A 21,176-nucleotide genomic window follows, 5' to 3' on the forward strand; every position below is an offset into this window, starting at 1 on the left:
GTGGGTTTGAGCAGTTCACATTACCAGGATAGAGCACTGAACTATCTGGCATGCATAGCTGAACGGGAGTATCACCTGGAGTGGCCCCTAGGACATCTAAGAATTTCTTGGAGATGCCCTTCCTCCCAAACAACAACTATTTTTTAATTAAATTAGATGAAGGAAAAATAATTTTCCTTTTATTTCTTTAAAAATGAGTATTAGAGGGGGCTAGAATGATAGTACAGCAGGTAAGGCGCTTGCCTTGCACATAGTTGACCTGAGTTCAATCCCCAGTACCCTGTATGCTTCCCTGAGCCCCACCAGGAGTAGAGGAGTAATTCCTATGTGTAGAGCCAGGAGTAAGCCTTAGCACCATTGGGTGTCAACCCCCCCCCAAAAAAAAGAGTATTAGAGGAAACAATTCAAACATCAATAAGCACATAGCCTTTCCATGTGTATTTTAAGCACACATGTGAATGAAAATAAATATGTATACATGTATATATTCTCACACACAGAAACTATGCCAGTTTGTTTTTCTAAAGTTATCACACTCCATAATACCATTAATCATCTATTAGTACCAGTCAATTGTCAACTAGTAGGCTAGGTTGCAGGAGTGTTGTATAGAATGAGCTAACATTGCTGTCAAAAAGGAGACTCGTTCTATACAGTCAGTGTAAAGAACAGAGCCTGTGGTAAGCATTGGGAGGCCTTATCTTTTCTTTTTTTATATATATAAAAAAACCCTTCACCAGTGCAACAGTTCTTTACACTGACTGTATAGAAAGAGGAGGTACAGTAAATGCACACTCCATATACACCTCAACATAGGCTCTTTGCCTGGTCTGTATTGTGAATATGGGGGACAAAAAAAAAAAAGACTTGGGGAATGTAGAGACAGTACAGGGGTTAAGGTGCTTGTCTTGCATGTAGCCAACCAAATCAGGTAGTCCCTAAGCACCTTGGCCCAAACTTCTCCCACATCCTCCTTTCCCCCTTCCCTCCCAAACTCCGGAGGAGATATGTATACCTAGATTTCTTTTTATAAGTTCTAAGAAATAAATCATCTTATCTTAAGGGATAGTGGCATTTAATGTATCAAATGAAACAATTTACACATTAGTAGTTTCCTTACCTCGATCTTTTGGTGGAACTGATAAAGAATTCTGCATTATGAAGTACTTGACTTGAACAATCACACCCTAAAAATAATGAAGCATGATTGACACTTAGTAAATAACTGAGGTGCTACCATAATGCATACTAAAAAGTTCAGATGAAATATACTTTTAAAATACATTAGTAATTATTTATTTTATTTGCTTTTTGATTCTTGGTTAACAAGAATGTATATGTTTTAGAGTAGATTTTAAACATTCAAGAAATAGACTGAACTATGAAGATACTGATGTCTTATTTTCTTTCCACTTTTATATATTAAAGATTTTATATTTTACTTAATGTGCTCTTGTAGACTTGGGAGATGGAAGCAATAATACATAGAGGGGAATCTTATGTGCCAGGGAAATAATGAAGGCAAAGATAAGCTTACTTAAAAATAAGCCTGTGTGATAATTATGTTTCACATATTCTGAGAAGAAATAAATACATAATGAAAATGCTTAACAATGTATGCAAAGGTAATATAAATATAATATAATCATTTGATGAAATTTAATATGCTCATTAAAATGTAGTTATGAAGATTATGTAGCAACAAGGACTATAATGATATAATGCTTTAGATGAACATATTAAAAGACATATACTAGGTTTACAACCCTTAATTAGGATTACAATCATATAAAACAGAAACATAAAAATTGCATGGCAGAAAACAATGCTACGGTACAGAGAGAAAACACAGTGAATTGATTTCTGAGTATATTAAAAAATGATCACATAAAGTCTACCTACATTTACTAACTGTCCCCATGCACATTGCAATTTTTTTTCTTAGGATGACAATTTTAACAACCTTTCCTTAGCAATTTTCAAATATGCCCCTACAACTCACCCCCTTATTCCTGATTCTGGTATAGTTGATGTATAAAGTTACTGTACATCCTACCATCTAAGTATCTAAGATCTCCTTGTTCCATGATCATCCTTAAGTCGACTCTGGTTCTATGCTCCTGCCCCCATTGTTTGTTAATTGACATTTATGGTATTGGTAGGAAAAAAAGTAGAAAGAAGAGAAATCATGTATATTACTACCTGTGATGTGGTCTAATGTCACTGGAAAGCATATTATAATGTTTTTCTGTGTTTTTTTTTGGAGGGGCTGTTGAAGGGGTGAACATTCAACAGTACTCAGGGGTTTCCAAAGGAATTATTTGTGACAGTATTCATTTCTAGCAAAGGTCAGAAAAATGCGCCGTGCTGGAGATCTATTGTTATTCTTTATATTTAAAGACTTAAACACAGATTTAATATATGACAAATGTTTAAATCATTTCATTCCTTCCTCCCTCCACTCTCTCTCTGTACCTTTACCTCTCTTTTTATGCTACAAATTAGTAGTTTCCCTACTGAACATATGCAATATTGCAATAAGAAAAAAAAACATTTTATTTCTGATTTGCTTGAAAAAAACTATAAAATTCGATAATAAGTGCCATGAAAGTAATTTCAATCGTTTCCACAATAACTTGTTAATATTTAAGACAAAAAATTCACTTGAGCAGAGCTGATAGTTTTTCAACCACACAAAATATTGTCATATTTAATTCTACTATAATTTAAAAAGTAAATTGTGTAATAAACTAATGCTTATTAAGAAAAGCATCTCAAGAACCACAAAATTGCATCTTTTGATTGGCTGGAAAGTATAATTATATAAATGTACTAGAAAACAGGATGCCTAAAAAAGTCACAGATAACTAAAAGTGTTTTATAAATATTACACAAACTTAGTAATGGAGAGGTAGTACAGATGACAGGTGCTTGTCTTGTACATGGCCAATCTGTGTTTGATGTCCTGCATATCATATGGTTCCCAGGCCATACCAGGAGTGTTATCTGAAGCACAGAGCTGTTAGTAAGCCCTGAGCATCACCAAACCAAAACCAAACTAACCAAAAAAGGTTAGTTCCTCTTTGGAAACTTGGAAAAATTCATTAGTAAGCTCATCTGGCTCTGAGTTTTTGTTCTGGGAGAGGGAGGGAGAGAGGGAGAGAGAGACAGAGACAGAGACAGAGAGAGTCAGAGACAGAGAGAGACAGACAGAGAGACAGAGAGAAAGAGACAAAGAGACAGAGACAGACAGAAACACAGAACCAGAGACAGAGAGCGAGAGCAAGAGAGAGGAGAGAGATGTAAGATGGCTTTCCTAGTCCTTTATAGTCTGTTTGTTTGTATTATTGTTTTCCAGTCTTTTACTTTGAGCCTGTGTTTATCTTAATTGTTCAAATGCATCTCTTTTAAGCAGCAGAAAGTTGGATTCAATTTTCTGGTTCATCCAGTCACACTATATCTTTTCATTTTGAGTTTAGGCCATTCACATTAAATGAAAATAATTGAAATAAAGGAATTTGTTGTCATTGTTTTGTGTGGATTCTGATGTTTAAACAATGATAAGATCCTGCTTTTTAAGATTTTTGCATATAAAAGAGAACTTAATGCCTTAAGGTTCAATTTTGTTATGGCACCAGAACTGTTGTAAAATAAGCTTTTAGTACATAAATTCTGATTAATAGCAGTATTCACTTCATTACAATAAAATACTTATCCTTAATTATTTCCTATACAAAAATAAAATTTTCAAATTAGTATTAAGAGATTAGAAAAGTTTAAAGATAACCTATAGAATTTTGATTCATTTACAAAACATTGATATATATCTATATCAATTACCTCTTTAAATTCAAATATCACTTTTGTTTTTTGGAAGGTGATTCCTGGCTGTGTTTTGGGTCTATTTCCAGCTTGATGCTCCTGAGATCTGAGGACTGAAACTGGGCCTCCTGCATGTAAAGCATGAACTTTACATTCCAGCCCATTGACATATTCCTCTATCCCTTAAATACAGATATTTCTGAATGTCAGTCATTGGCAGAAAAAAATTTGTTTGAAAAGCATCCAGAACACTCCAATGTAACTTCTTTTCTATTTAGAGTTAGGAAAACGTTAAGAGTAGTGTCTGTCCTTTAATTTTTTAGTCCTAATTACAAGATGGTCTTACCAGATGCTGTTTCTCAAAACCAAATCACAATAAACTAGGCCCTTGATTTTAAAACCATGTTACAGTACAATTTCAAATATACAATGAATGAAAGAGTAAATAAATTAATCAACAAAGTGTGAGATGTATGTTTTTAATGGAAACTTCTTACTGTTTGACCTTGGACAAGTTATTGAATTTTTTTTATATTTCTCCATATCAGAGTAAAATAAAAATTGTAGTTAATTATGATAATAATTATTAATAATTAATTATAGTTGTAATCATATAAATCAAAAAATGCATGTATATACTGATACCTGTATTTTTTACCATTTTTTATGACTACATAAACCAGGTTATGTATATGAGGAATTTTTTTTTTACTTCAGTAAAACCATATTGAGAAAAATATGTTATAGCTTTATACTGTTATTTATTTTCCCTTAACAGTGTTTCAATGTATTTCTGCTAACTCCTGTGGCTCTCTCTACTTACAACTAAATTTATATTTAGTTATATACTAGTTCCTAAGTTCCAGGACAAACTGTGCTTCCTAAGTTCCAAGGCAATAATTTGCTTTTAATTATCTCTACTTGACTCCCTCTAAACCAAATGTAGCTCCAGCCTCTTCTGAAGTAGTTTTCAAAACCAACACCTCACTTCCATCCACCATTACTGTCCGAGATCAGATGTTACTGATATTATAACAGCTTTTTAAATTGTCTTCTTGCCTCTTTCCAATCTAACCTTTATGATGTAGCTAGAAAAATCTTTCCCTATTTTAATAAAAAAAGTATTTTTAGATTTATTGTAGCTTAATTGACTTAAAATTGCATATAAGTAAAGTGTACAATGTGCTAATTTAATATATTTGTGAATTTATACACAGATATACCTAACTTAATAATTACCAGTTAGATTAATTCGCATCTCTTACCTTACTCAATGTGTACAAGTGTACAAACAAAGTACACTTAAGATCTATCCTCTTTGGAAATTTTAAGAACTTTTATCTAAGCTGACACAAGTTCTAAGACCTTAGGACTTACTCATTTTCATTTAGTTAGAACAAAGTGCTTTTGATTCCTAGAACTAATTTCTATAGGTATCTATCCTTTATCTGCAGTAAATCATATACTTAATTTTATTTCTTGGTTATTCTATTTTATATCTATGAGTTCACAATGACAGATAGTAGTCAACAAAAATAGTGCTTAATTTTTTTGCATATACTTCCAAGTTGAAATCTTTGAATGCAGTTTTTTTCTCTATGAAAACACTATCTAAAATTTCACAATGAAGTATCTAAGCCTATTTTCATCCATTTGCTAACTGTCTGGGGAACTTTTCTATCTCAAAACTCTTATATTTAAGATATTGAGATATTTTCTTTATTTTTCTAAAATTTACTAATCTATTTTTCTCTGCTTTCCTCTCTTGAAAGTATTTCAGGCAAATTTATATTATATTTACTTATAAAGGATCTTTTTTTTACTGATTTTGCTTTGGGGTCATACCTGGTAGTGTTCAGGGCTGACTCTTGGCTGTACAACCAGGGATCACTGCTGGTAGGCTCAGGGGACCTTATAGGATGCTGGGGATTGAACAGGGTTTGCTATGTGTAAGGCAAAAGCCCTACCCACTGTTCTATAGCTCTGGTCCCCCATAAAGGTCTTTTAAGATGAAAATTTAATTTTTTTATTTTTTTGGTTTTTCGGGCCACAGCCAGTTGATGCTCAGGGGTTACTCGTGGCTAAGCGCTCAGAAATTGTCCCTGGCTTGGGGGGACCATATGGGATGCCGGGGGATCGAACCGAGGTTGCTATCTTTCCTTGGCTAGTGCTTGCACGACAGACACCTTACCTCTAGCGCCACCTCACCAGCCCCAAGATGAAAATTTAATTTTTTTAATACTTCAAGTCATTCAGTAGTTCCTTTGTTTGTCTACTAAGTCTAGCAAAATATTTTTTGCATATCATAGAAGGTCTATAGCTCTGGTCCCCCATGAAGGTCTTTTAAGATGAAAATTTAATTTTTTTAAATACTTCAAGTCATTCTGTAGTTCCTTGATTTGTCTACTAAGTATAGCAAAATAATTTTTGCATATCATAGGTCTTAGTCATAATTATTAAAGTGCTGCATTTCAGAAGTAGGTTAAAACAGAAGGGTTATTGGTGATGGACAATTTCTGAGAACTGTGACAAGAGTAAAGGAGTTAAGTCCAAAGTCCCCTCAAATAGGGTTATTAAGGCTTTATTTGAACTATGACCCGTTCATCAGTGAACAACACTTTCTTTTTATGAAAACTCAAAGACAAAAGTGATCTCCTAAAATGGAAGATCTTCCTAAAGTGGGAGACACTTCAGGTAAAATAGAATAGAAAGAAACCCTTCAATACATTTCTTTAAAAAAAACTAATTTTAAACATTTTACCTTCATTTCAAAACATTAAAGAACACACAAGTGTAGTTTGAGACTCTATTACTATGAAAATAGTGCTCTTTGTCTTACAGGAAATATTGTATTGACTAAGGAGCAGGTGAACCTAATTAACCCAACTTCTGCTTGTCTAGATCTAGTGGCTTATTTTAGATGTATACTACTCCCTAAATCCTTTAGGGTACAACATGGAAAAACCATAAACAGGCTGTAAAGGTCATGACATTAATTTTCCTGTCATTCTCATGCTTTAAATAGGCATCAAACCTGGAGGGGTGGGGGAACCCAATTCCTCTGGGATGGAAGGAAAATCTGAAACTAATTATAGTAGTTATTATTACAATACTATTAGATTAAATACTGTGACCCTGGTTAAGTTTATTTTGGTAACTTGTTAATGAACAAAATTTCTCAAATAAGAGTAGTATATCCTTGTGGGACAAAGTAGCTCCTCAAAAATGTGGATTTGCATTTACCTAAGGCTTATCTAGGGAGAGTAATATGGGATGGGGGATAGTTAGGAGGTTCAGGTACATCACTGTATGTTGGATGTGGGTGACACTGGCTGGCACCAAATGCTCTTCTCACCATATGTAGCCCTGGAGGCTACCAAGCACAATTTGGTCCTGGAGGCCAACTTGAGTAGGCCAGGTAATCCCTAGCACCTCAAGGCTTGAACAACTTTGTGCCTTCAGGTCCTAACACTAAATCATTGGCCTAGTAAGCTGGGTATCTCAAGGAGTTGTCCTTGGGCATGCTGAGCACCCAAAATAAAACATTTTACAGAAAATGTTATCTATTATGAAGTTCCAAACTTTAAATATTTCAGTAGGACAAAATAGTTTCTGTTGTGGTTAGCAAGCAGCCCAATTATGGAGAGTTGTTGCTTATTTTAATAATAAATTTTCTAATTAATACTACTATTGGCTCGACTGAGATTTGTTCACAGCTATTACTACTTACTTAAAGAAATAAAGGGAAAAAATAAATATACAGTTTTCTTGGCTCTTCTTAATTTTCCAAGGTTCAAAGCAGTTTTAGGTGTTTCAAAGACACAAGGGTTCAGAGGCAACAAGCTTACAAGATTTTCTATTTTTCTGGTAGTTCTGGCTCCTTTATCAACTCCTGGTGTGAGTCCTGGGTGGAATGTGACACTATCGGATATGACACACAGTTTCTTGTTGCTGCTTATGTCTTAGGGTTTTGAAAATAAAAATAGAGCCACTCGGTTTGCTTTATTTTAATAAACAAATGCTGGAGAAGAGATGAGGAGTAAGGACCATGAGAGAGAAACTTGGGTGAGTAGGAAGGAAAATTAGGTGAGTACAAGGACTCTCAGCATCTGTGTAGGACGAATGAGCAGGAGAGACGAGTAAGGAGCAATCACAGAGGACAGAAAAGGAAGTAGGAGCAGAAAGAAACTATAGCAATATTACTTTAAAAGAAGAAATTAAACATGAAGGAAAAAAATCACTTCAATTTGTTTCTTTAAATATCTCAGAAGATACAGAAAACCATTTAGGAATTAGCTCTTCATGTATTCTATTATAGCTAGAAAGGATTTTTTTTGGAGCAGTGTGAATTATCTTTAAAGTCAATAACTATTGATTGGATCCTCAAATCAAAAGTTATTGACCAGTTGTTAAATTGCTGGTCTATTACAATAGTGTATTAGCATCTGAGTGGGGGAAAAGGACAGTTAAATGAGGGTATCTTTTATTTCTCTAAAACAAAACAATATATCTAATCTCTCCTTGTTCCACAGTGTTAACTGATGGTGCAACAGTGCCACACAGGAAAGAGAAGAGAGGAAAAGAATGTGGATAAGAGACGGCTGTTTAGCTCACTGGGTTTCTCCAATGGTTTCCAGTTGAGCCACAGGGATTCCTATTAAAAAGGTAAAATTAGGAGTGCTTTCCTGACCCCCTGTTTGTAAGTATTTGACTATGTTTCTATTATGTATTTCTTTATTCTTTATAGATCCAAATCTCAAACTGCCTTTTTTTTTTTTTTTTTTTTTTTTAGTTTTTTCGGTTATACCCAGTGATGCTTAGGGGTTACTCCTGGCTATGCACTCTGAAATCGTTCCTAGCTTGGGGAACTGTATGGGCAACGGGGATCAAACTGCATCCTAGGCTAGCGCTTACAAGGCAGACACCTTATCACTTGTGTCACCTGCTCTGGACCCTCAAATTGCCTTTTGTGTTTTAAATGTTTATTTTCACATTAGCAGCTGAAGTATTTTTTCAAGCTAGTGTTAGCTGGTGTTGCCTAGCAGCCCAGAGTTTACTTAGAGACAATGATCACGGTGATTTTTATGTTTATATAAAATTATATAAAAATTGACTATTTAATTGCATCTTACTTTTATTTTAGAAAAATAGTGGCACTCAAAAGAATCAAAGCAAGTGTGATTATTAAGCTATCAAAGCACAGGCAACCGAGGTAAAAATCAAAATCTCCCATGTCAAAATAAAAAACTTTTATGCAACTTTGTCAATCATTCAGGATATGCCACGTGGGAAAGTCTTTAGCACTTATTGGAAGCACATAGACTAAGCCTACCTTTATGTGTTATAATGTGAAAGAAAAATATGATTGTGGAATGCTTATAATATTTATACTATATCTATGTCAAAATTAATGATAACATTTTAAGAAACTATTACTAAACAGCTATCTGGGTATAGAGTATCTTTTTTACACTGCGTTATACACAATTTCTGCATAATTTTTTAAAGAACTTGTTTTATATAAAAGTAAATACTGTTTATAGACAGGAAGTAGCAGATTAGGGTACCAGGGGGCCACAAGTAGATTGGAAAAATGTATCTGACTTCTTTCTTTCTGGTTTTCTCAAACAGGTATTTGTGCCAAGTTTTCTGGTTAGTTTATCAAAAAGGCAGAGGATTATAGGTATCTTTTGCTATGAGGCTACCTCCACATTAGCAGCTAAGGTAACAAAAAGTGCTTCAATAAATAGGATCAATAAATAGGTTGACTCAAGTAGGAGTCTCGACCCCACCTGATCCCCTTCCACGCAATTCCCCTATTAGCTACTTCTCACTCACCAGGGTCTGGTGCTATAATAGTCAAGGGAATCAAGTTAATACACGTGGTTCTAGATTTAAATAGATGTAAAGAACCTCAGAAACTTTTTTTTTTAATTGAGAATAGTATTAGATTGAGGTTTGAGATTATTTACCAAAGATCACTGATTCTTGGGGTCCCCAAGTACTAGGTCTGTGCTCCCTCTAGCAAATCCAGTAGTGTGAGCAGACACAGATAAAGTTTTATGGAGGCAGTACAGAGTAATGCAGGGTTTTCTGTGCCTTCCTCTGGGAAAACTCAGTTGCATTTTAAAGATCTAACACTGGCAAAGATGGATACGAACCACAATATGAAGAGTCACATAGCATGAAATACAAAATTGAAAAGCAACTAATGGAAAATCTTTTTTTTAATGTTGGTGCACAATATTAAATGCTGATTTTACAAAATCAATTGGTTGCTGCTGTAAATTCACTCAAAGCAATTTCCCTATAAATCACTAAGCAGGGAGTTAAAGGATGAATTCAAAGGATAAAAACTACATGAGTGGTTGCCTCTAGAACAAAAAGGTTTGGGAGGCATATTTGTAACCAACTTCCTCTATTTACTCTTCAGTAAATCTTTTGGATATTTCACAGTGTGCATATACTTCTTAACAAATGATCAACAGAGATAGTTCAAAGGGTTGGAGTAAATGCAGAAATCTAGATTCAAACTCAGGCACACTACAGGACCTCTCAGCACAGCCAGGAGTGACCTCCAAGCACAAAGGACTGAGTAGCCCATGGGCATTGGCAGGTCTGATCCCACCAAAAAAAAAAAAAAAAAAAAAAAAAGAAAAAAAAATCAACAAGATCAAGAATGAACCAAAGATAGAAAGGTAAATCTCTATCAATAAACAGTAGAAAGGAAAGATCTATGAAGCAATTCTATGAGAAGCAAATTGTGAAACACGTGGGTATTAAGATCTATTTGTCTTTTAAAAATAATGTTTATTACTACAGAGAAACATCAATAGTGGTTATATTTGGGGCTGTTTTGGAACTCTCCTTTCTCTCTGCAAGTCTGTCTCTCTCTCTCTCTCTCTCTCTCTCTCTTTCTCTCTCTCTCTCTCTCTCTCTCTCTCCTCTCTCCTCTTTTTCCTCTCTCTCTCTGTATTATTATATAACAATCTTTTTTTAATGTTAAAATAATTGCTCTTAAAGAAAAAAAGGCCTGCTATGAATTCACTTTAAAAACACAGTTTTATTCAAAGAAGACATACAGTTTTTTGTTTTGGGGTCACACCCGGTGGTGCTCAGGGGTCATTCCTGGTGGGCTTGGGGGACCATGTAATGCCAGGGATCGAACTTGGGTCAGCAGCATGCAAGGCAAAAACACCCTACCCACTGTACTATTGTTCCACCCCCCCAATAAAGAAGGCATATAGTTTTCAGTATTAATTGATAAGTTACTTTTCTCTTTTTATTTGATAATACCAAATCCAGGGTGACCAATTTATTTGATACACAACTGTCAAAATTAAATGCACAAGATTGATTAATCTTCTAATATTTATGAATAAGTGGCAATTTATAGATTGTGCTAATATCAGTGAGAGGAACATTAGATGTTATTTATTAAAATTTATTATTTCAATACTTTTTCTAAATCAAAAATAATTATCAACTTTGTAACAAACATCTAGTTAAATATGGCTTTTCAAAACGAATATAAAGATTTCCAAGGAAACAATATTCTCTGATTCCATAATATGCTTAGATCCTCTTCTTTGTGGGGATCAGCAGTGGGCAGTGCTAAGGGATTACTCCTTGATCTATGTTCAGAGATCATTCTTTGGGGGCCCAAAGGATGAACTGTGGTGTTGGAGATCAAACCTATGTCAGTTGCATGAAAAGCACCTTACCCACTAGATTATCTATCCAGTGCAATCTTAGGTCCTCATAATCTATGTTCACAAAGAACAATTTAATTCTCTTTCCCCAAAACTGATCATACTTGTAAGTAATTTAATGTCCATCTTTTCTGACAAACTCAAAACTCAGGGTTCAAATCAGTCTTGTTCCCATTTACCCCAAGGCTTTGGAGGAGAGTTCTTCAAAAATATTTGATGAAGTAGATATAGAAACCTAAACAAAAGTAGTTGCAAGATTTACAGATATTCAAAGGAAAAATAGATACTGAACAAAGGTTATACAGCCAAGCAAACAAAAAAGATCAATATAACAGTTAAAAATAGCATAAGGATAGAAGAAAAGGTTATTTGCCTAAATAATTGGTGTGACAAAATCAAAGCATATGTTCTCTAAGCACACTTGCCAAAGGCCTTCAGAGATTTGGCTTACTTAAAAATAATGTCTCTGATTGACAGAGCCAAAGACTAAAAAGACAAAAACAAAAAACCCACAAGTAATTTCTGAAATGGGATTATAATATCATATTGTTAAAGTATATTATCACTGAAAATTTTAACTTATTAAAGCAAATTGTTCCAGAATTGACTTTATTTCAATAATCTCTATCTGGGTGTGTGTGAATTCTAGCAGTGCTTGAGGGACCTTGCAATGCAGGAATTGCACTCCAGCCCTTTGTGTCATCTCCCCAGCATGAATTCAGGAAGAAAAATGTCCTCACACCCATGCACACATACATGCACACACATGTGTGTGAATTCAAATCACCTTTGACCCTGTGTTTTGATCATTCTTGAGAGAATTCCAAATCTTAATACTCTTTACTGAATATGCATGACTTTTGGAATGCTTTTCCTTAAGCAATCCACTCAACTTAAGTCTACTCATGAACTCAGATGCCAGTTTCAATAGAATTTCAACCAAGCTGGAAAGTTACACATTTTTATAAAGCAAAACAAAGCAAAAGCTTTCTGGCTACAAGAATAACTAATTAAAGACAGATGCCTTCTTATCCAAGTTTATATCTTTTGTCAAAGCAGGGTAGTGTAAAAGTATTAGTTCATTTTTTAATTAATGTAACTAATAACTCACAAACCAGGCATCAGAAAACCTTCCGTAGATGCTGAGATGATAAATATTTTCAGTTTCATGGACCCTACAGTTTGTTCCAACTGCTCCTTTTCACTGTTGTAGTATGAAAAGCAGCATAAACAATATAAATGAATAAATGTGGCTGTGTTCCAATAAAAAAATTTATGAGTAGTGGAACTTGAATTTTATAGAACTTTCCTGTCTCACAAAGTAGTACCTTCAATTTCCCCCCAAAATTTGATGCAGAAAATTAAAAGCCAATTTTTACTGGCAGGTCATACATAAACAGGACCATTTTGGCTTCAAACCATAATGGCATGTTAACCCTTGACTTAAACCAACGCTTGAGTAAATCTAGTTTCTACTACTTAGCATCCAGGGAGTATTGAGATTACTCCATAAACAGAACCTCCAAAGAAACAAAAACAATAATCATAAAATGAATTAACTACCTACATTTTCAGGTGGTTAGTCATTCTATTGGGTAAGCAACTAACAATTATTTTAAGCTTACTAAATTTCAAGTAGACTTCTAAGAGGCCACACACATTTGGCTATGTTGTCCTGCTTGTACATACTGGGGGAAGAGGAGGCATCACACTCTTTACTATGCTCCTCCTTGAACACATCTGGTTGCAATGCTTGTCAGATCAGACTTTGCTGTGACATTGTGGCACTTGGGTTCCAAATGGCAGCAGTGCCCAGACTGTGTTTGTGGCTTTGTGATAGGGAGGAGGTCTGCTGATTGCAGGTAGGTCCTTTGCCACTAAGCCGTCCCCTGAGGCCCTGTTCTAAGTATTTTTAATGTGGGCTAATATAAGTCAGACTGCAGCCCTGGCAAAGGCCTTTTATTCATAGGGTCTAGGCATAGAGAGGTTTGGAGTGCATCTGTATTCACACAATAAATTAAGGAGCTGGAGGGTGAGGACATTGGGTTCTGCTCCTAACCATACCTAACCAACCTCAATATTGCCCTATTATATTTTGAGGGTGGTAGGACCTCTTCATTGGTGCACAGGAGTCTGGGAGGTTACTCTTGTTAATGGGTTTAATGCTCAAATCCAATGACTCATGCTTCTTGGTTAGGTATGGCAGGGCCTAGAGCTACCAGAACTCCCTGAAAGCCCTCAAGGGCCATTAGGGCTTTATTCAGTGGTATGAGAGGGATCATGCATTGTCAGGAATCAAACTTGGTGCCTTTCGCAGGGAAGGCATGCACTATCCCTTTCAGTTATTACCAAGTCCATTCTGTAAACATTCCCATTTTCTATTGTAAAATAATTCTCAGAGTAGAAATGCTCAATAGGAAAAATACTTATGGTGATGGGGAAAGGTAATAGAGTTAAAGCTCATCAGTGAAGAGATGACTCTCATACTGAGCCTTCACTGACAATGAGAAAAATGAAACTGATTCCAATAGATGTGACCTTCAGTGTTCTTGTGGAAACTTTAGGAACCATACTCTCTGACACCCTCGTGGCAATGCTGCCTCATGAAAGCAAACTGTTGAAAATGTCCCAACAGGGCTCCCTGTGTGTGACACCAGGCGGGGAAAATCCGTGAAAGTACACCGGCCCAGTGGGGCCCAACTGTGAAAAACTGTGAGTGTGACCTGTCTATGTCTGTCTACTGTCCTCTTGCGTGAAACTCTTGCGAGTGGGGCAAAAAGAGGCTCCAGCGGAGCACGGCCGCTCCGCTTCGCTACGCGGCCGTGCACTCTTTCTAAGGAAAGATCTCCATTGCAACAAGAAGGAAAAATCACACTAAGAACGGTGCTATATCACAAAAGCAAACATTTCTCTCCGGACTGTCTTCTCTGTTGAATGCTCGGGCCTAAGATTTGACCCAGTGTGAGGCTTCATCCACGGAGGACTCCCCTCCCTTAGAGGCAAGTCAGCCCATCCAGAAAGAGAGGAGCCAGAGGAGTGTGCTGCCTGCATCATATAGACAATGAATACCACCACAACACGTAGAAAAACCCACAATACAGGTGTGACAATGGGGAAACAACGCAGGCCAGCATCAGACATAGAGAATGAAGATGACAATTCTGAGGACCAGATAATGACCAACCAATTAATCAACCTCTCAGATAAGGACTTTAGACTAGCAATATAGAAGATGCTCAACGGACTCCAAGAAACCATGGATCGAGTTGAACAGAACACTAATAAGAACCAAGAAAATATAAAGACAGAAATCACAAAACTCCAAACTGAAATAACATGTCAACTAACAGACCTGAAAAAATCAGTAAACGAAGTGAATGACAAAATGGATAAGCTCTGGGACAGGGTATCAGAAGCTGAGAATAGACTTGGTGCTGTGGAAGATGAGATACATAACAATTCCATACAGCAGGAGAGATTGGACAAAAAACTTAAAGCAAATGAGCAGACAATGGAAAAATTAGTCAAAGAATGGGAACAGACGAAAATAGAAGTCTATGATAAGATCAACAGAAACAACTTAAGAATCATTGGAGTCCCAGAGACCCAGGAAGAAAATTTCCAGGAAGAATCAAAGGTCAAGAACATCATTAAAGAGAAACTTCCAGAGCTAAATAATATATGTGATCAAATCCTGCATGCCCGAAGAGTACCAACCAAAAGAGACCCCAGAAAAACCACCCCAAGACACATCCTAGTCACAATGACAAATCCCACAGATAGAGACAGAATTCTGAAAACAGCAAGATCAAAAGGGTAAATCACGTTCAAGCAAGCTTCCCTGAGATTTACAGCAGACCTGTCACCAGAAACACTCAATGCCAGAAAGCAGTGGTGGGATATTGTGACAAGACTGAATGAAATGAATGCTTCACCCAGAATACTATACCCAGCAAAACTCACTTTCCGGTTTGACGGAAGAATACATGGCTTCACAGACAAAAAACAGCTCAGAAACTTCACAGACACAAAACCAGTCTTAAGAGAAAAACTGAAAGACCTAGTCTAAGACAAGACTACCCAAAAGACACACCAAATTTTGAAATAAAGATGGCGTTAAATCCCAGGACAATTCTTTCTCTCAACGTCAATGGACTAAATGCACCAGTTAAGAGACACAGTGGCTAAATGGATCAAAAAACTCAATCCAACCTTCTGCTGCCTACAAGAAACGCACCTGAATAGTCAGAAGAAACATAGACTCAAAATAAAAGGCTGGAGAAAAATTATCCAAGCAAACAACACCCATAAAAAAGCTGGAGTGGCCATACTAATATCAGATAATGCAAACTTTATACTCAGGAAGGTTGTAAGGGACAAAGATGGACATTTTATATTAATCAAGGGGTACGTAGAGCAGGAAGAATTCACTCTCCTAAACATATATGCACCGAATGAGGGGCCAGCGAAATATTTAATACAACTGTTGACAAATCTGAAAAATAATATCAACAACAACACAATAATTGTGGGGGACCTTAACACGGCTTTGTCAACACTGGATAGGTCAACCAGACTGAAACCCAACAAGAATATACTAGACCTGAGGAGAGAAATGGAAGAAAGAGGCCTAGTGGATATATATAGGACACTCCATCCCCAGAAACCTGGATACACATTCTTCTCCAATGTACATGGGACATTCTCCAGGATAGACTACATGCTGGCACATAAAACATACCTCCATAATATCAAGAGGATAGAAATTGTGCAGACTACCTTCGCTGACCACAAGGCTCTGAAATTATTTGTGAACTCCAAAGGGACTCAGAAGAAACACTTTAACACCTGGAAGTTAAACAGCCTCATGCTCAATAACCAGTGGGTCCGAGATGAAATCAAGGAGGAAACAAAAAGGTTCCTGGAAACAAATGACAATAAAGACACAAACTATCAGAACTTATGGGACACAGCAAAAGCAGTACTGAGAGGAAAATTTATAGCTTTGCAAGCACACATCAGGAAGGAAGAAGGAGCTTACCTGAGTAGCTTAATGACACAGCTAATAGAACTAGAAAATGCTCAACAAAAGGACCCAAGAATAGGAAGACAGAAGGAAATAACAAAGCTGAGAGCAGAAATCAACGAAGTGGAAACCCAAAAAACAATCCGAAAGATCAACGAAAGCAGAAGTTGGTTCTTTGAAAAAATAAACAAGATTGATAGACCACTGGCAAACCTAACAAAGAAAGAGAGAGAGAGAAACTTGATAACTCGTATCAGGAATGAAAAAGGAGAGATCACTACTGATATGACAGAGATTCAAAGGGTAATCAGAAACTACTTTGAAAAACTCTACGCCACTAAAAATGAGAACCTGGAAGAAATGGATAAATTCTTGGACTCTTATAATCTTCCACGGTTGAAGGAAGAGGATGTAGCATATCTAAACACCCCCATCACCATTGATAAAATTAAAACAGTAATCAAATGTCTGCCGAAAAACAAAAGCCCAGGTCCAGATGGATTCACTAATGAATTCTATCAAACTTTCCAAGAGGAACTACTGCCAATCTTGGCAAGACTGTTTCATGAAATTGAACAAACAGAAACACTTCCAAATAACTTTTATGAAGCCAACATCCCTTGATACCTAAACCAGACAGAGACGCTACCAAAAAAGAAAATTACAGACCAATATCACTGATGAATGCAGATGCAAAGATCCTCAACAAAATCCTGGCAAATAGGATTCAATGCCTCGTTAAAAAGATCATCCACTATGATCAAGTAGGTTTCATCCCAGGAATGCAAGGCTGGTTTAACATCCGTAAATCTATCAACATAATACACAACATCAATAACAAGAAAAATAAAAACCACATGATCATATCAATAGATGCAGAGAAAGCATTTGATAAGGTCCAACACCCATTCTTGATCAAAACTCTCAGCAAGATGGGAATGGAGGGAACCTTTCTCAATATAGTGAAGGCCATCTACCACAAGCCAGTGGCAAATATTATCCTCAATGGAGAAAAACTGAAAGCCTTCCCTCTAAATTCTGGCACAAGACAAGGCTGTCCTCTCTCACCACTCCTATTCAACATAGCACTGGAAGTACTTGCTATAGCAATTAGGCAAGAGAAGGATATCAAGGGAATCCAGATAGGAAAGGAAGAAGTCAAGCTCTCACTGTTTGCAGATGACATGATACTCTACTTAGAAAACCCTAAAGACTCTATCAAAAAGCTTCTAGAAACAATAGACTCATATAGCAAGGTGGCAGGCTACAAAATTAACACACAAAAATCAATGGCCTTTCTATACACCAATAGTATTAAGGATGAAATGGACATTAAGAAAACAACCCCATTCACAATAGTGCCACACAAACTCAAATATCTTGGAATCAACTTGACTAAATATGTGAAGGACCTATACAAAGAAAACTACAAAACTCTGCTCCAAGAAATAAGAGAGGACACACGGAAATGGAAACGCATACCCTGCTCATGGATTGGCAGGATTAACATCATCAAAATGGCAATACTCCCCAAGGCATTATACAGATTTAATGCCATCCCTCTAAAGATACCCATGACATTCTTCAAAGAAGTGGATCAGACACTTTTGAAATTCATTTGGAACAATAAACACCCTCGAATAGCTAAAGCAATCATTGGGAAAAAGAATATGGGAGGAATTACTTTCCCCAACTTTAAACTGTACTACAAAGCAACAGTTATCAAAACAGCATGGTATTGGAATAAGGATAGGTCCTCAGATCAGTGGAATAGGCTTGAATACTCAGAAAATGTTCCCCAGACATACAACCACCTAATTTTTGATAAAGGAGCAGGAAATCCTAAATGGAACAGGGAAAGCCTCTTCAACAAGTGGTGTTGGCACAATTGGATAGCCACTTGCAAAAAATTGAACTTAGACCCCCAGCTAACATCATGTACGAAGGTAAAATCCAAATGGATTAAAGACCTCGATATCAGCCCCAAAACCATAAGATATATAGAACGGCACATAGGCAAAACACTCCAGGACATTACAGGCATCTTCAAGGAGGAAACTGCACTCTCCAAGCAAGTGAAAGCAGAGATTAACAGATGGGAATGTATTAAGCTGAGAAGCTTCTGCACCTCAAAGGAAATAGTGCCCAGGATACAAGAGCCACCCACTGAGTGGGAGAAACTATTCACCCAATACCCATCAGATAAGGGGCTAATCTCTAAAATATACAAGGCACTGACAGAACTTTACAAGAAAAAAACATCTAACCCCATCAAAAAATGGGGAGAAGAAATGAACAGACACTTTGACAAAGAAGAAATACACATGGCCAAAAGACACATGAAAAAATGTTCCACATCACTAATCATCAGGGAGATGCAAATCAAAACAACGATGAGATACCACCTCACACCACAGAGAATGGCACACATCACAAAGAATGAGAATAAACAGTGTTGGCGGGGATGTGGAGAGAAAGGAACTCTTATCCACTGCTGGTGGGAATGCAGTCTAGTTCAACCTTTATGGAAAGCGATATGGAGATTTCTCCAAAAACTGGAAATCGAGCTCCCATACGATCCAGCTATACCACTCCTAGGAAAATACCCTAGGAACACAAAAATACAATACAAAAATCCCTTCCTTACACCTATATTCATTGCAGCACTATTTACCATAGCAAGACTCTGGAAACAACCAAGATGCCCTTCAACAGACGAATGGCTAAAGAAACTGTGGTACATATACACAATGGAATATTATGCAGCTGTCAGGAGAGATGAAGTCATGAAATTTTCCTATACATGGATGTACACAGAATCTATTATGCTGAGTGAAATAAGTCAGAGAGAGAGAGAAAAACGCAGAATGGTCTCACTCATCTATGGGTTTTAAGAAAAATGAAAGACACCCTTGTAATAATAATTTTCAGACACAAAAGAGAAAAGAGCTGGAAGTTCCAGCTCACCTCAGGAAGCTCACCACAAAGAGTGATGAGTTTAGTTAGGGAAATAACTACATTTTGAACTGTCCTAATAATGAGAATGTATGAGGAAAATGGAGAGCCTGTCTAGAGTACAGTCGGGGGCCGGGTGGGGCGAAGGGAGACTTGGGACATTGGTGATGGGAATGTTGCACTGGTGATGGGTGGTATTCTTTACATGACTGAAACCCAAACACAATCATGTATGTAATTAAGGTGTTTAAATAAATTAAAAAAAAAAAAGAAAATGTCCCAACAAAGGGTTGCCAAAGGCAGGTCACAAAGATGTTTTTCCAAAATTACCCAATTCCTGTAATTTAAAATAGCCTAAGTTTTGATGTATACTAATTCCATTGAAGGTTTATAGTGTTTATATTACTGACATTAAATCATAAACTGGAATTCTTATCAATACATTAATAAAGAACTAGTAACTAGGAAAAAACCCTTCTGATTTATAATAACCTAAATCACAACCCATTTGCAAGACAGGTTCTCCTCACAGGGTATTCTTCTGTCATTGGATTATGGGTCCTGACATTCCAAATCCAATTGGATCCCCAGTGACTAACTTTTCAAGGGCCATTTGCAAAGAAACATTTAGGATATAGATTAGACTTGACTTCAACATGGTTCTTAAGTTGCTAGAGTGACTTTTAGAAAGTCTAATAAAAAATTGTTTCTACACAATTGCAGAATAAAAACATCTTTGAAGAACCTGACATTTTCAGACCTTGGCTAGCCAAGGAAATAAGAACTGCCAAAACTGAATTCATCTCAGTTATTCCTCATTGGAAGGTGGATACTTGCCAGAAAATTATTTCAGAGCCTATTTTCATTACTTACACTAAAATGAGGAAACTTAAGTGACAGATGATCTCTACAACATTGCAAGCCCAAGAACATTAGAATAAGACACTGAAAATGTAGGCGAGGACAAATATGACTGCAAGAACAAAAATTCATCTGATAAATTTTTAATTGTCTATATTTCTGAAAAATATTTCATTCCTCCTTATAAGCTGTTACAATTACATCATTCTATATTATGTATCACAGTTACTTATAAAAATAAAAAATTTTGATAGGACAAATGTTCTTCAAAATAAAGTGTGTCCTAAGGGAAATTATTTTGGTATAGAGAAAAACCCTATAGCCCATTCACTCTGAAAGAAAAGCATCTATGCCATACTTTATACCAAAGCTCCCCTACATCATACACCAAAGCTTTCACAAGTCACCCAATGTTATCTCCAAAAACACCCTCAGATATGTCTACTTCTCATCTCCACTGCTAACATCCCTGGTGCTAGTTGCTATATTATCCCAAGCTTGCAATAACTTTTATAACTGCTTTGCCCATTCCTTCTCTAACCATTTCAATCGAAGTGGCACATTTAAGACATAAACTAGAACACATCATCCCAAAATAAAACCCTTAGAAGCCGTAACGAGATCTCTCTTTTTGCAGTCTAGTCCCAGCCTGCTGCCATTTCTTTCTGGTTTCCTAGGCTCTAACTTCCCAGGACCAACCCGCACTAGCCAGCCTTCAGTTTCTTGAACATGATATGCCTCTTAGGACACTGTCTGAGAACACGGGATGTCTTTGGTTTACACCTACCATAAATTTCTTT

General features: G+C 36.4%; 1 protein-coding gene and 1 non-coding gene across 2 annotated transcripts in view; one reads left to right on the forward strand and one right to left on the reverse strand.

Annotated features, from left to right (window-relative positions):
* Positions 1 to 21,176, reverse strand: part of ZNF438 (zinc finger protein 438) — a 108,553-nt gene that overhangs the window by 32,106 nt on the left and 55,271 nt on the right. Inside the window, exon 2 of the mRNA XM_049777164.1 lies at positions 1,121 to 1,187. Within this exon, the coding sequence (XP_049633121.1) occupies positions 1,121 to 1,157 (37 nt within the window). The 5' untranslated portion in view covers positions 1,158 to 1,187. The remainder of the gene's footprint in view (positions 1 to 1,120; positions 1,188 to 21,176) is intronic.
* On the forward strand, positions 727 to 856 carry LOC126014839 (small nucleolar RNA SNORA51). Its single transcript, XR_007497813.1, has one exon. It is a non-coding gene; the product is annotated as a small nucleolar RNA SNORA51 (small nucleolar RNA).

This window comes from Suncus etruscus, chromosome 7 (genome assembly GCF_024139225.1).
Source record: "Suncus etruscus isolate mSunEtr1 chromosome 7, mSunEtr1.pri.cur, whole genome shotgun sequence".
NCBI lineage: Eukaryota > Metazoa > Chordata > Mammalia > Eulipotyphla > Soricidae > Suncus > Suncus etruscus.